A 15,845-nucleotide genomic window follows, 5' to 3' on the forward strand; every position below is an offset into this window, starting at 1 on the left:
GGCCGTCTTATTGCCTGTCCCTAATCACCCCTGAGCTGAGTGCCATGCTAGGCCATTTCAGAGGGAAATTAAGAGTCAACCACATTGCTGTGAATCTGGAGTCACATGTAGGTCAGACTGGGTAAGGATGGCAGATTGTCTTCTCTAAAGGACAATAGTGAACCAAAACAATCAATGACGGTTTCATGGTCACCATTACTGAGACTAGCTTTAGATTCCAGATTTTAGAAATTGAATTTAAATTCCACCAGATGCCTTGGTGAGATTTGAACCCATGTCTCCAGAACATTAAGCCTGGGTCACTAGTCCAGTGACATTAACACAACGCCACCATCTATAGCCGAACATGAAGTTTCCAGTATGTGATAGATATGTGTTGTTGGACACAGTTCTTTTATATACATAGGAACACAAACATAGGTGTATCTATCCAGATAATGCAACTCTTAGACGACTGGTATTGACTGTAAAAATTAAGCGGACCACAGATAGAGTCTAATACTTATATAGATTCATTGCGATGAATTTCTTCCGCAGTAAAACACAAAAATAATTATAAAAGATAAACACATTCGTGACTTTTTGAAGAATGTGTTCATGGGATGTGGGCTTCGCTGGCTGGGTCAGCATTTGTTATCCATCCCTAATTGCCCCTTGAGAAGGTGGTGGTGAGCTGCCTTCTTGAACCGCTGCAGTCCCATGTGGTGTAGGTACACCCACAGTGCTGTTAGGGAGGGAGTTCCAGGATTTTGATCCAGCGACAGTGAAGGAACAGTGATATATTTCCAAGTTAGGATGGTGAGTGACTTGGAGGGAAACTTGACAGTACACAGTGCATGAAATGTACTGTTATTAATGTCTTTAATAACTTGCCAACTCTCATCTTATCAATTCTTCATACCTTACTAACTCGTTCTGCTTCCCTTCCGCTCACCACCTCCTTCCTCAACCCTCCCGCTCGTCATCTCTTCCCCTAGCTCAGCGGTTGCCTTCCTGGCCAGACCCGACCCTCCACTCGTTGCTTCTCCCTAGTGCCCACAGCTTCCTTCCCCTGCCCTGCTGCCTGGTGACCCGCCCACCCACCCCTCACTTGCCGCTCCCCTCTCCTGGACTCTCACTGTGAATGAGGGCTCAGGAGAGGGTCAGCGAGAGAGAGGGAGCGAGCGAGCAAGGGAGCGAGAGGGTCTGCAAGTGGGAAGACTGGGCAGGGAAGCGGCGAGCGGGTGAGAGGGAGAGTTGGCGAGCAGGAGGGTTGGTTAGTGGGCGGTGGGATAGACAAGTGTGGGTCGTGAAGTGAAGATCGCTGACTTGGACTTAGTAGAATCGTACAGAGGGTAAAGAGGCCATTTGGTCTATCATGACTGTGTCAGCATTTTAAAAAAGCTATGTAATTAGTCCTAATTCCTCTCCCCTTATGAACCTGCAAATTCTGGTTCCTTTACCAATCGCCTTAAATTCGTGTCCTCTGATTATCAGCTCATTTGCCACATTGTGTTATTCGTCTCTGGCTGAAAATGAGACTGTGACCCTCCTGTGAATGTGGCTTTTCACGGCTGTGAGAGCAGTGTTCTGCTCGAGCATCGGCCCCTGTTACTCCTCCCACCTGCACAAACCCAAGGTTGTCCTCACGTAACAGGTATTTCTTGGCTCGCTCTCGCCTTCCCACCCACTCGATCTAATTTTGGTCATCCTACACATTTGGTTTCTCTGCATCCAAAGGAAGAAGTAGTTGCTCATGACTGATTTTTCTGTGAATTTTATCCTCTGCTACGTTTAGGGCAACAGCACCAAAGAATATTTTCTCCAAAGAGTACTACAGAGCACTGAGTGCTATTTCTATCTCGTCGCTTTTAACTACTACCTGCACGAACAGGTGAGAGTACGTGACTTGTATATCTGACAGCGGGCTGACCCCTACCCCCCACCCCCAGGTATACTGTAAGCTTCAGAACTGAATGCTTAATTGTAAATCCAGATTTTGCGAGGTGCTGCTCCAGAAGAGAGTGCAGGTCAAAGGATCGGACACAGATTCTCACTTGACACACACACACACACGCACCATCCCATCAGTCTGGACTGGAGCGTCCAAAGCTGAAGAGTCTCCCCGGCACCGCCCAAATCCCAAGCAGTTGCTTTGACAATCAGTAGAAGGTTGCTGACTGCAGTCACTGAAGTTGGGGACATGACGGTGATGATGTGCTGCCAAGAAGCAAACAGGGAGCATTCCTTCTGCTGACTGACATTGTACTGTCTGTGCTGCACCATCTTTATATATTTTCACATTGACTACAAAGTGAAGATTTCCTTTACTTTGCTCCACAACAGACAATATCCCCAAACACCACCACCACATTCATGGGCAGAATCCGGGGATACGCTCTTGGCATGACAAAATTATTTGTTTTAAAGGTGAATCCTTTCACGCTGAAAGTAGTGTAGGGGTTGGGGAGAGGTGGAGGGGGTGGTTTTGTGGGGGGGTGGGAGGGCAGTGTGTGGGCGGTGTGGGGTTAAGATTCCAACTTGCCGTTTTCCTCACATTTTCAGATGGTTCCAGCTTGCAAAACCATGGCCTACTTACCGGAGGCAACTTGTCCCTAAAGATGGCTGTTCCCGCCCCCTTGTGGTTGGATCAAGGTCACTTACCCTCTTTGCACCGATCACATGCTAATGATGACTGGCAGGGGATAGGCCTATGGAGGTTTATTTTCCCGACCTCTGTTTTACTATGGGTTGCCAACTCAAGGTGGACATATTCCTGGAGGTTTCATTACAGGACCTCCCAGCACCAACCATAATCGGCCAATCAAACAGCTGCTCGACTGCCTCCTCCAGGTACCATAACCTTTGCCGTCTGGCCCAGTCGAACCAGCTGCCAAATGAAAATTAGAACAAGCGGCTCAATTTAGCTGCTCCCGGTTGGCCAGTTGAGCTGCTCCTACCCCTCCCCCCACCACATTCCCATCTCCTACCCCTCCCCCCACCACATCCCCATCTCCTCCCCCTCCCCCCACCACATCCCCATCTCCTGCCCCTCGCCCCACCACATCCCCATCTCCTACCCCTCCCCCCACCACATCCCCATTTCCTGCCCCTCCCCCCACCACATCCCCATCTCCTGCCCCTCCCCCCACCACATCCCCATCTCCTGCCCCTCCCCCCACCACATCCCCATCTCCTACCCCTCCCCCCACCACATCCCCATCTCCTCCCCCTCCCCCCACCACATCCCCATCTCCTCCCCCTCCCCCCACCACATCCCCATCTCCTCCCCCTCCCCCCACCACATCCCCATCTCCTCCCCCTCCCCCCACCACATCCCCATCTCCTGCCCCTCCCCCCACCACATCCCCATCTCCTGCCCCTCCCCCCACCATATCCCCATCTCCTGCACCTCCCCCACCACATCTCCATCTCCTGCCCCTCCCCCGCCACATCCCCATCTCCTACCCCTCCCCCACCACATCCCCATCTCCTGCCCCTCCCCACCACATCCCCATCTCCTACCCCTCCCCCTGCCATATCCCCATCTCCTACCCCTCCCCCGCCATATCCCCATCTCCTACCCCTCCCCCGCCATATCCCCATCTCCTGCCCCTCCCCCCACCATATCCCCATCTCCTGCCCCTCCCCCCGCCGTATCCCCATCTCCTCCCCCTCCCCCTGCCATATCCCCATCTCCTACCCCTCCCCCGCCATATCCCCATCTCCTACCCCTCCCCGCCATATCCCCATCTCCTACCCCTCCCCCGCCATATCCCCATCTCCTGCCCCTCCCCCTGCCATATCCCCATCTCCTACCCCTCCCCCCGCCATATCCCCATCTCCTACCCCTCCCCCACCACATCCCCATCTCCTGACCCTCCCCCGCCACATCCCCATATCCTGCCCCTCCCCCCGCCATATCCCCATCTCCTACCCCTCCCCCGCCACATCCCTATCTCCAACATGTTTATAGCTAAGGAGCAAAGCTGTTCAAAGAAAATGAACTTTAATGCCCTGATAATTTTTTCCCCCCTCTGGCAATGCCCAGGGGGTGAACCTTTTAATCCCCGGAGACTCCAGGGCAATCCTGGGTGGTTGGCACTGGAAGCGAGGCCAAGAAGTAGATCAAAATGGAGCCTCGTGGATCTGCTGGAGGTGATCTGGCCGTTGGCTTCTCTTCCCCCAACTCACTGTCCGCCCAAATTGGGCAGCAGAACAACCCCAACAGCACCGTCCAACACCCCTCCACCAGAGAGTCCCACCCTAACAGTCCCCCCTCCCCAGCCCCGGCCACCCGGGATGGTGGGGCATTTTTGGGCAGTTGTTCGGCGGGTGTGGGGGGGAGGAGGAGGGTGAAAGTTCAAACTCAACCCACTTCTCAGGTCAATCCCGATGTTGGCAACCTGCTGCCCTTCTTTCCTCAGCTTTCCTTTATTTTCGATCCTACAAGAGGATTGACGATTGGGGAGAAATTTTACAGCAGTGGGATTTTACAGTCCCGCCGAAGCCGGTGGAGTTTAGACTGGCCCGGCGCATTTTACAGCCCCTTCCCCATCCCAGCGGGACCATAAAACTCTGGCCTTGGTTTCAGTAAAGCTCGACTCCCCACTGAAGAGTCAAGTTTTAGTGAACAAGCGGATGATATCTAATGTTCTGCTTCAGTTTAACATCACGCGATCTCGTAAACATGTTTCTCTGGCATTTGAAAAGATTTGAGCTGGTTTTGCAGATGCTGTCCTGTTGCGTTTTGCTGACTTGTGCTAACACTTGTGTGTGCCTTCCAGTACCCGTTGGCCTTTTCACTTAGCTTCAGCAGGTGGATGTGCAGGCACCCCTGGATGTACAGACTCTTGGCTGGTATGAACGTGTCCGAGCTCACAGCCCCTTGCGACTTGGTAACGAAAGGAATCAGAGTGTTGGTAAGTTTAAAGCTGCGTGAAGAGTGCGGTAAGGTTGTCCGTCCAGTCGACAGGCTTTATTTTGTGCACTTTTTCCTTTTTCATACTGTGTTCCTTCATCTGTCTGGACCCTAAGCTCTGGAATTCCCTCCCTAAACCTCTGCATTTCTCTCTTCTCCTTTTGGATGCTCCTTAAAGCCTACCTTTGTGGACAGGGTAAATAGTGAGATTGTTCCTGCTCAAGAGAGCGTCAAGAACTAGAGGGCACAGATTCCAAATAATGGGTAAATGTGATGTGAAGAAAACATTTTTTTACCCAGAGGGTGGTTGGAGGCTGGAACGAACTTCCTGGGAGGGTGGTGGAGGCAGGTTCGATCGAGGGACTCAAAAGAGAATTGGATTGCCACCTGAAAAGAGAGAATGTGCAAGGTTAGGGGGATAAGGCAGGGGAGTAGGACTAGGTAGAATGCTCTTTCAGAGGGCCAGTGCAGACTCGATGGGCCGAATGGCCTCCTTCTGCGCTGTAAAGCTCCTGTGAATCTTTGACCAAGGTTTTGGTCACCTGCCCTAATATCTCCATGTGCCTCAGAGTCAAGTTTAATAACCCGCAAAACTGGGACATTACAACAAAAGGCTCGCATGCCACTTGTGGTTGGTGTGTGGGCCCTACTTTGGACCTGAAATATTTCAGCAACTCGCTGCACCAAGGGCTCCCCTACTTGCTATTAAAGGGACATTGCCGTCGGAAATCTCGAGCGTTTTTATCGGCCGGGATAGATATTGTGAGCTCCAAACAGTCTCTTAATACCTTCCCCACATCGCCGCATTCACACCCCTGTCTGGACAGCATCATGTCATTTGACTGTGGTTGGGTATCTAATCCAAACCTGTTCCTTTCCTTCCTCAGAGCTCAGCGCGGCTTGCTGAGTAGCTAGTCAGGAGCAGGGGCCTGTGTCGGGTTATTTTTTTTTGCCCCTCTCCTTGATCTACGGTTGCTGAGGTGGGGGGGGGGGGGGGCGTTAATGGTAATGCCTCCACTCCTTCCTGCTTTTTGAGGCAAGCTACCTCAGCCTAGCCTGGAGATTGACCCTGGAGCTGTATATCCCCATTTTATATTGTCCAGTGCACTTGCCCGGTGAGACTGAGCAAGTTAAGTTTCTAACCTGAGCCAAGCAGCCCTGATGTAACCAAAAATGGCCAGTTGGCCACATCTGCCTTGGCAACACTCGTGTGGTGTACACCACAACCTTGTCAAACTATTTTAACAGCGCAGCCTTAATTTAGCTGGATAATCGTCCTGGAGGACAGGCCCTGCTGTGTTGCACAATGTCCTGGTTATTTGTGCAAGTTCGATATCTTTAGTCGGCTTCCTTTTGTCAGCTAGGCACAAAATGGAGATTTCATACAAGAAGTTGTTTATTCATAGCTCAGTACCACAATAGGCGACAAAATTCCCAGCTGAGCCTTTGTGTGGGGAAGCTTTGAAAAGCTTCTTGGTGAGCAGAAGAAGTAGTCACAGCGGAATTTGTCGAAAAGTATTAAAATATTGTTGAGTTGGGAGAAAAATTAACTGTTTGTAAGCCAAAGGATGCCAAAAAGGAAAGACTTACATTTATGTAGCGTTTTTCACCACCGCTGGACATCTTTAAAGCACTTTACAGCCAATGAAGTATTTTTGAAGTGCGGTCGCTGTTGTAATGTAGGAGACGCAGCAGCCAATTTGCACACAGCAAGATCCCACAAACAGCAACGTGATAATGGGGCAGATGATCTGTTTTTTTGTGATGTTGACTGAGGGATAAATACTGAGCCGCGACACCTACTCTCCTTCGAAATAGTACCATGGGATCTTTTACATCCACCCGAGCAGGCAGATGGGGGCCACTGTTTGACAGATGGGGCCTCGGTTTCACGTCTCATTCCAAAAGACGGCACCTCTGACAGTGCAGCACTCCCTCAGTACTGCGCTGGGGACTGGCGTGTCAGCCTTGATTTTTGTGCTCAAGCCCTAGTGTGGGATTTGAACCTGGAGCCTTGTAATTGAGGGGTGAGTGTGCTGCCAACTGAGCCATGGCTGGCACTACCTCTTTTATTAACTATTGCTTCCTATTTTGCTGATTATTTTACAGCTTGTTTGCAATACACACAGGATGTCAGAGTTTAACATGCAAAAACATGATTGATGACGCATGGAACATGATTTTAAATCCTGTCTCATCTTTATCAAGCCAAAGTCTCATCAACAATTCCATGGATATTGTATTTCTATGTTTGCTTAATGCAAACTTACCAATCTCTCACAGGACTGGGAACCTAAACATAGATTGGGTTTATTTGAAGGTGTAGTACAGGATTGCTCAGCAGATTTACTGCAAAGATTCAACAGCTATTGTTAAAAGGAAGGCACAGCTGCAATTCCTTCCCGCCACATGCTGAATGCGCCTCTGAAAAATGCCTGCTGGTCACATGGCTTACATGCTGGCTACTTGTCCATTAGCATATTCTCTCTTAAAGCGATATCACAACAATGGACATCAAGAATTCCTTGGGAATTTAGCCCGGTGCCCTGGCCAAAATTCCCCTCTCAGCCAACACCCAGAGTCATTAAGAGTTGGCACACGATGTGGGACTGGAGTCATGTGTAGGCCAGACAACAGGCAGGGGTGTCAGGTTCCTCCCCTGACTGGGTTTTCATTGGCAATCCTGTAGCTTTGTGATCATTTTCCTGGTGCTGACTCACAAATAACCAAATTTATCACATTCAGCTATCTCAACTTGTTGAGGTGGATTTTAACTTGTGCAAGTCCAGTAGCAGACCCACAGTCTATAATGGTAATCATTTGCTTCACTGAATACGAAATGCTTTACAATGTTTGAGTGTTGTACGGTCTCTCTCTGCCTTTGTATACCCGCCATAACCTGCCCTCTAATTGTCGACCTGTACATGCTAACTTGTGGGTTGATGCTGAAGATGTGGGAAAGGTTCTCAATGAGTATTTTGTCTCTGTCTTCACTAAGGAGAGGGATGATGCGGACATTCTAGTTAAAGAGGAGGAGTAAGAAATATTAGATACAGTAAGCATAGTGAGAGAGGAAGTACTGGAGGGACTGGCATCCTTGAAGGTGGATATATCACCAGGGCTGGATGGATTGTGTCCCAGGCTGTTGAAGGAAGCCAGGGAGGAAATAAGGAATGCTCTGAGGATCATTTTCTAATCCTCACCAGATACAGGCGAGGTCCCAGAGGATTGGAGGTCTGAGAACGTTGTACCATTGTTTAAAAAGGGTGCGAGGGATAGACCAGAAAATTATAGGCCAATCAGTCTGACTTCGGTGGTTTGCAAATTATTGGAAACAATTCTGAGAGACAGGATAAACTGTCACTTAGAAAGGCACAGATTGATCAGGGATGGTCTGCATGGTTTTGTTAGGGGAAGATTGTGTCTTACTAACTTAATAGAATTTTTTGAGGAAGTAACAAGGAGGATTGATGAGGGTAGTGCAGTGGATGTTGTCTACATGGATTTTAGTAAGGTATTTGACAAGGTTCCATATGGCAGACTGGGCAGGAAAGTGAGATCCCATGGGATACAGGGGAAGGTTGCAAGTTGGATCCAAAGTTGTCTCAGTGACAGGAAACAAAGGGTATTGGTTGATGGATGTTTTTGCAAATGGAAAACAGTTTCCAGTGGTGTTCCACACAGATCAGTGTTGGGGCGCTTGCTGTCTGTTGTATATATTAATGATTTAGACGTAAACGTGGGAGACATGATTGGGAAATTTGCAGATGACACAAAAATTGCCGTGTAGTTGATAGTGAAGAGGATAACTGTCGACTCCAGAATGATATCAGTGGTTTGGTTGAGTGGGTGGAGAAGCGGCAAATGGAATTCAGTCAGAAAAGTGTGAGGTAATGCATTTGGGGAGGGCAAGCAAAGAAAGGGAATACTCAATAAATGGGAAGTTATTAAGAGGGGTTGAGGAAGCGAGAGACCTTGGAGTGCATGTCCACGGGTCCTTGAAGGTGGCAGGACAGGTGGACAAGGTGGTCAAGAGAGCATATGGAATGGTGAGGTATTGAATACAGAAGCAGGGATGTAATGATGGAACTGTTTAAAACACTGGTTAGGCCACAGCTGGAATTTTATATTCAGTTCTGGTCACCACATTACAGGAAGGACATAATTGCTCTGGAGACACTGCGGGGGAGATTTACAAGAATGTTACCAGGGATTGAAAATTGCAGCTATGAGGAGAGATTGGATAGGCGAATTGGATTGAATTCAACAACTTTAGATCTTAAACTCCCCCTCCCCCATCCCCACCCCGTTTCTTCCCCCTCCCTTTTGTTTTTTCTCTCAATAATTTATATAGATTTTTCTTTTCCCACCTATTTCCATTATTTTTAAATCTACAACTAATACCTTGTCAACCTTTCCACCCCACCCCCACTAGAGCTGTACCTTGAGTGTCCTGCCATCCATTCTTAATTAGCACCTTTCTTAGATAATATCACCACCTTCAACACCTCTTTGATCCTTTTGTCTGTGACATCTTTTGATTACCTGCTCCTATCACTGCTTGCTTGTCCCTACAACCACCCCACCCTCAAATTCTCTCCCACCGCCCCCCCACCTTAAACCAGCTTATATTTCACCCCTCTCCTAACTATACTTCAGTTCTGTTGAAGGGTCATGAGGACTCGAAACGTCGACTCTTTTCTTCTCCACCGATGCTGCCAGACCTGCTGAGTTTTTCCAGGTAATTCTGTTTTTGTTTTGGATAGGCGAGGGTTGTTTTCCTTAGAACAGAGGAGGCTAAATTGAGGTGTACAAAATTATGAGGGGCCTAGATAGGAAAGACAGGAAAGACTTGTTTCCCCTAACTGAGGGGTCAATTACCAGGGGGCATAGATTTAAGGTGATTTGTAGAAGGATAAGAGGAGACATAAGGAAAAACTTTAACCCAGAGGGCGTCTGGAATTTACTGCCTAAGTTGGTGGTTGAGGCTGAAACGCTCAACTCATGTGAAAGGTACCTGGATCGGCACCTGTAGTGCTGTAAACTGCGAGGCTATGGACCAGGTGCTGGAAAGTGGGATTAGAATGAGTGGCTAGTTTCCTTTTACTCTTTTTGGCTGGCGCAGACATGATGGACTGAATGGCCTCTTTCTGCACCATAACTTTGCGATGGTTCAATGACCTCCTCAATTACCTGTGGGAAGATTTGTGGAACAGGCTGTGTGGGAGATGTTGCCTCAGTGCACGATGGCTAAATATTACATGTTAACTTGTCTTTGTTCCTTTTCCCAGGGAATTACTGAACGTTACATGCAGCACTAAATTGGAGGGATTGCCCCTTATCTATCAATTTTGCATTATCCACTGTACGTTCATGGGTGCGCGCATGAGTGCGTTTATCTATGTTTGTGTTCGTATGTGCTTGTGTGCATGCAAGGATATGCGCGATGGAGTAGTGCTTGTGTGTGTGTGTGTGGGGTTTGGGGAAGGATTGGTGTGTTCCATCCTATCACTGCAGGTTCTGAATATCCCATGGTGCTACTGCCATTGAATGAATGGCAAGGCTCTGTGTGTTCCTGTTGTGTCAAACAGGCAAGAAGTAACCACCATCCAGTTTTATTTTTAGCTTGCTGGCAGCTTACCTCAGGACAGGTAACACGATTAAGAAATCGTGTCGCGTTTGCAATATTTCTGGCAGCCGTGAATGATCAAATAATTTGGGGCAGAGCTGTTGTTTGAAAAATGGCCACTGTGCTTGTGATTTCTGATTGGCAGGGCCAGTAGATGAGACTCCACAGCACAGACTCAGATTTTAACCTCAGGAGTGCTGATTCATACTTCCTGGGCGTTCCATAACCCCATAGCTGTCTTCTACAGTAACTCCCTCGATGTTTTGCAGGTGTTGTGCCTGAATGTTTGTGGAGCTGGCTTGAGGAAGGTCACGAGCGTTTGTTCGATGAGCTCCCGATGATTGCTGATAGAATTTCTCAAGCACTCCTATGATACACAGCCCAGGTCTCACTGCAGTACAGGAGTGTGATGATGACAACCGCTCTGTACACTAGGACCTTTGCTGGCTTGCAGAGGCCTCTGTTGTCAAACACTCGCCCTAGTTTATTAGAAGGCTGAGCAGCGCAGATAATCCGCTGTTGGATCTCCTCGTCAATGGTGGCCTTTTGAGAGAGGTGGCTGCTCAATGTATTCCAGAGTCTGTCCTTCAACATCTATGGGAGGTGGAATATTTGGCTGACCAGGTGCGGGCTGATATGAATTTAGTTTTGGCAACATTCAGGGATCTTGTATGCAGAAGTAAAGAGGTGGAGACTGGCTTGCAAATCTGGTGCAGAGTGTACGACACTGCAGTCATTTGCAAACTAGGTCATGTATGTCTACGGTGGCCGGTTCAGCTTTGGCACGGAGGCGACTGAGGTTAGAGAGTTTTCGATCTAGACAGTATTTAGTACTGACACTAGAGGGTGGTTGATCTTTGATGAGGTGAATAACCACTGTCGGGCGGATTGCAATTTCAACTTATATGGACCACTGCGTCCAGGTGACCAAAACGTGTCTCTCCTGCCATACCCTGTTTTCTCAACTCTCAAGTGGCTAACATTCCAGGGCAGGACAAATAAAACACTTCAAAGACACTCTGAAGTCCCCTTGAAGCGTGGCAGCATTGACATTAATGGGACATCCTGCCCCGTGTGCCCAAAGATCTACGGGTCGGGAATCAGCCTGGTCAGTCACATGAAGACCCATGGCAGAAACCCGCGACCTTGAGTAGACGATGATGAGCTGTGTTCAGAGCATCTGATTCACCTCAGGCTTTCACCCTTCCGCTGGGGTGAATGAGTTCATTCACCTCGGCGCTCTCTTGTCCCTGAGGCTCGCAGTGAGTGCCATTCCTATCAAAGACAGCCCTTACTCAACCTCATCAAATTTCACTTCTTTCTGACATTTAATTACAAAATGAGGCTCGGGAGCTTCTATTTAGACATTTAAATGGCGTTCGATTTTCTCCTTAACAAAGTTGCACCCTGTTCTGAAATGAAAAAGGTGGCAAGGGAACAGACTGGAAGTAAGACCAAGAAGTGAAAGGTTGTTTGGTGTTTGTCAGAAGGTTGACACACACAGAAAGAAAGAACTTGTTATCTACATCCCCCAGAACACCCGGAAACGCTTCACAATGAATTGCTTTCAAAGTCACTGTTGTTATGTAGGAAAGTGCATAAAATATGTCATCTTGTCAAGTGATAGGTGACCCCTCTTGTCACTTCCAGACACTGAACACTCTCCATTGCAACTTTTTCCTATTGTCCTCCATTTTATTGGTGCTGTGCCAATCTGTTCTTTATTCCTCAGCCACCTCCAAGGGCTGCATCAAATGTGCTGTCTGATGTACACCCCCTCTGCCCTTTGCATCCTAGGGGTCTGCACTTATACTTTGTTCCCTAGCTTAGCTTGGGAGAGGACTGGTGATACACCTTGCTGCCTCAGTCTTCCCTTCCCCTGACAAGGCAGGATGGAAGGAGCCTCACCTGGAGCATAAGCTCCGGAACACGCTAGGTGGGCCGAATGGCCTGTTGCCTGTGCTGTGATTCCTTTGTATTCGGCAGCAGGTTTTTTAAATCTAATCGCATCTTGACATATTTAATCTTTCCCCACAGTTGTGATATCCTCTACGATGGCCATTGAAATCTTCCCCTTGTTTTCTCTGCTATAAGAACCCATGAAGTTGGTAGTGGAGAATGAGAGTTGGAACAGCAGATTTGGAATATTGTAGTGTTTTATTTTAAATTGGACTGCAGCGCTCTGGCCTCCCTACCTTTGACAATCTTCCAACAGGCATGTTTTAAAATAGATAACCACAGTTTTTCCCTGCCTGGGAATCAGATTTCGGATTCAGGAACCAAAGAGTCCTCTAGGTCAGTGATCGGGAGAGTAGTTTTGTTGAGCTTGCTTTGTAGGGTTAGGGGTTCAGTCCCTGGCAGAGGTTGCAATTTTTTTTTAGGAAACAGTTAATGCCAAAGAGTGGGGGGTGGTGGGGAAGACATTTCACGTATTATGGGCAGGATCTTCCCCTCCTGCCAAAGTCAGGGGACTTTTGGCTGACTTGCCGTGTCCGCCATGGTGGGACCCTCTGTGACGGGACCCCCGGCGATGCGACCCCTGGCGATGAGACCCACCATTGGGTCCTATCGCGGGGGACCAGGGACCTTGGGACCAGGGCTGGAAAATCGCGGCCCACACTCCGAAAGGCGAGGCGCTCTTGACAAATCATACTGCCTAGGATAGCAACACCTCGATTTTAAAATTCTCAGCTTTGTTTCCAAATCAATTCATGACCTGGGCCCACTCTATCCCTGCAATCTCTGCTCTCTGACATTTCTCCACTCCTCTAATTCTGGCCTCTTGCACATCCCTGATTTTCATCGCCGCCCTATTGATGGCCGTGCCTTCAGCTGCCGAGGCCCCAAACACCTAAACGCAAGTTATTTGTTGTTGTTGCTGTTGCTAATGACGGTCTACGATGTGATCCATGATCCCTAGTGAGGCGGGTGCTCGAAGAAGTCTCACTACTCCTATGTCAGCCGCAATGTTCACTTGTGTTCTGGGTGGTGCTAGCGAGAAAATGGGAGGTGAATGGGAGGCAGGTGAGGACAGGATTGATCGCAACTGTGATGCCCCACATAGTCAAATAGCCCAATCATGCCTTGTGGACTTGTAAATGAAGAACAGTCTTTTAGATGACTGTTCAGTAGTGTAGGGCGCTAGGAGGGGTGAGGTGCGTGTGGGTGGGTGGTTGAGTGAACTGTGACGAGCCAGTTCCCCAAGTGGTTTGGCTGCTCGGTGCACGGGCCACTCAGTTCTCTGGTTTGATTCTGTGGTTCTTGCTCTGTTGGTGGTTCTCAGCCGGGGCAGCAGCCGTGGTGAGGAGTTGGCCTCAATGACTCCATTGAGGAGGAGAATTTCCTAATTTTCCCTCCAGTTCATCATCCAGAATGTTGCCTGTGAAAACCCGTCTCTGCTAAATGTTAATGCTGAATGTGTAAGTGTGAAGAATGCCATTTGGGCTGCTAATTGAGGATTTCTTTCCTTGAATGTTGAATGGAGTGAAGATTATTTTCCATCTATGGGTACCTGCATCATAAAGGCAGCCCTCAATTCAACCCTTATATTTAGTTCAGTAAAGTCCAAGCGAACATTTCTATTAATATGATTGAATAGTTTCTTACATTTCTCTATTACCCATTTCATTGTCCAGGGTCAGTTGATGAATATATTTGTTTTATACTCAAGATGATGATGGAGCTGGACTCCAGAAATTCACTCCGCAGAGCCACCCAGTGGCAAAGCCTCCAACAGTCATGTGACAGTTGACATAACAAAAGTTGCTAACGCATTTTATAATGTCGATCACACGTAAACCGGTCCTCCATTTCGGAATTGGTTCTGGAAAGAAGGCTTCTATTTTGAGAAATGTTGAAGAACCTGCATCCTACCAAGAGAAGGGAAACCACTTTGATGGGAGACTGTGACCTAGCGGGGGAGTCGGTGCACTCAGGAGAGAAAGGAGGAGACTAATTGGAGAGGAAATAAAGAATCTGTTCCTCAGATTTGAATCACCAATTGATCTGACAAGAATCTTACCAATTGTATGGATACTGGCCGGTTGTATAGAGAGGCAATCCCCAGGCAGGTCACAAATGGACCAGTTGTGGGTTGGAGTTTTTAACTGAGTTGCTAAGGCCAACAAAGGGAAAGAGCTGAAAGTTTAATGAGTTGGATTGGAGAGAGGAATTGTCCGCGTATGGGAGTAGGAAGACCAGCCACTGTTAGGATGAGAAAACTAGACAAATTAGGTAAAAGTAGGCTAGAGTGTTAGGAGAGGAAGGTCAAATGGGTTAGGGAAGGTAAAACTCTGGATATGGGGTTAGGATGGGACAATCAGATTGGCTGGGTAAGGGAATCCAACTATTGTTTCCACAACTGATCATTATTCAGCCAAGACGCTGCTGAAATAGTGAATGAGGGGTGAGGAGAGGATTCACGATGGTGGCAATGTTCCACCCAGTTCAATAACCCCATTCTCGCAGTTAGCGTCTGACGACTCATAAAGGTAGCTGAGGGCATCCAGGTCAGGGGCACTGCTAAGGGCAAAGGAGGGGTGAGAATAAGGGCAAAGAAAAGATGTCTTACTGTAACTATAATTACTGGATCGGTAACTCCCATTTCTGTTTACCAGGTTGCAGATGAAGCTCTGGATGTGCTCAGCACAGTGAGAGAAATGAAAGTGGCCAACTTCAGACGGGTTCCAAAGTTGCCGATCTATGGCATGGCACAGCCCAGCTCAGAGGTAGCACAACTTATTCTTGTGATATCTTATTGTAAACATGTTCGTGATTATTAGAACACAATCGGTTTGTCCTCCCTCCTACAAACAGGCCTTTGTGTCAGAAGCCCGGCATCGCTTTACCTTGGTTACCTCGGTATCGGGGTTCTGAAGCAGAGTCCTGTTCGAATTGTAATGTTAACTCTGTTTCTTCCTCCAGGATTCTGCCAGACCTGCTGAGTTTTTCCAGCACTTTCTTTTTTATTCCTAGCACCTCTTTACCTTGGTTTCTCTTCCCTTTTCTTTTCTATTCTGTTCTCTGCTCCCCTTTCCTCCTCTCCGTATTCCTTTGTACCCTCTTATACCCCCATTTTTTTGCCCTCCTCAGTGCTGTTTGCCCCGTGGGTCTGGACCCTCTATCCTGGCCTCCCAAGAAATCAGCTGTTTACTTTTGCACAGCAAGTTTGTTAATTGCAAATCGCTGACAATGACCCCCGTACAGATCTAATTCAGGAATGAATAATCCCCAGATGCCAAGGAAGTTAGGAGAATTTTCCTTTTTACTAATTTGGAGAGGGTTATTAAGGCATGGAGTGCTAAAGCGGGGGAAGCA

General features: G+C 48.2%; 1 protein-coding gene across 2 annotated transcripts in view; it reads left to right on the plus strand.

The window, feature by feature from the left end:
* LOC144668550 (paladin-like) overlaps window positions 1-15,845 on the plus strand; it is a 257,514-nt gene that overhangs the window by 97,646 nt on the left and 144,023 nt on the right. For both annotated transcript variants that reach the window (XM_078530692.1, XM_078530693.1), the window contains exons 11-13: window positions 1,778-1,873; window positions 4,767-4,901; window positions 15,146-15,256. In XM_078530692.1, coding sequence (XP_078386818.1) covers window positions 1,778-1,873; window positions 4,767-4,901; window positions 15,146-15,256 — 342 coding nt within the window. The remainder of the gene's footprint in view (window positions 1-1,777; window positions 1,874-4,766; window positions 4,902-15,145; window positions 15,257-15,845) is intronic.

Source organism: Cetorhinus maximus, chromosome 27 (assembly GCF_964194155.1).
Source record: "Cetorhinus maximus chromosome 27, sCetMax3.hap1.1, whole genome shotgun sequence".
Classification (NCBI taxonomy): domain Eukaryota; kingdom Metazoa; phylum Chordata; class Chondrichthyes; order Lamniformes; family Cetorhinidae; genus Cetorhinus; species Cetorhinus maximus.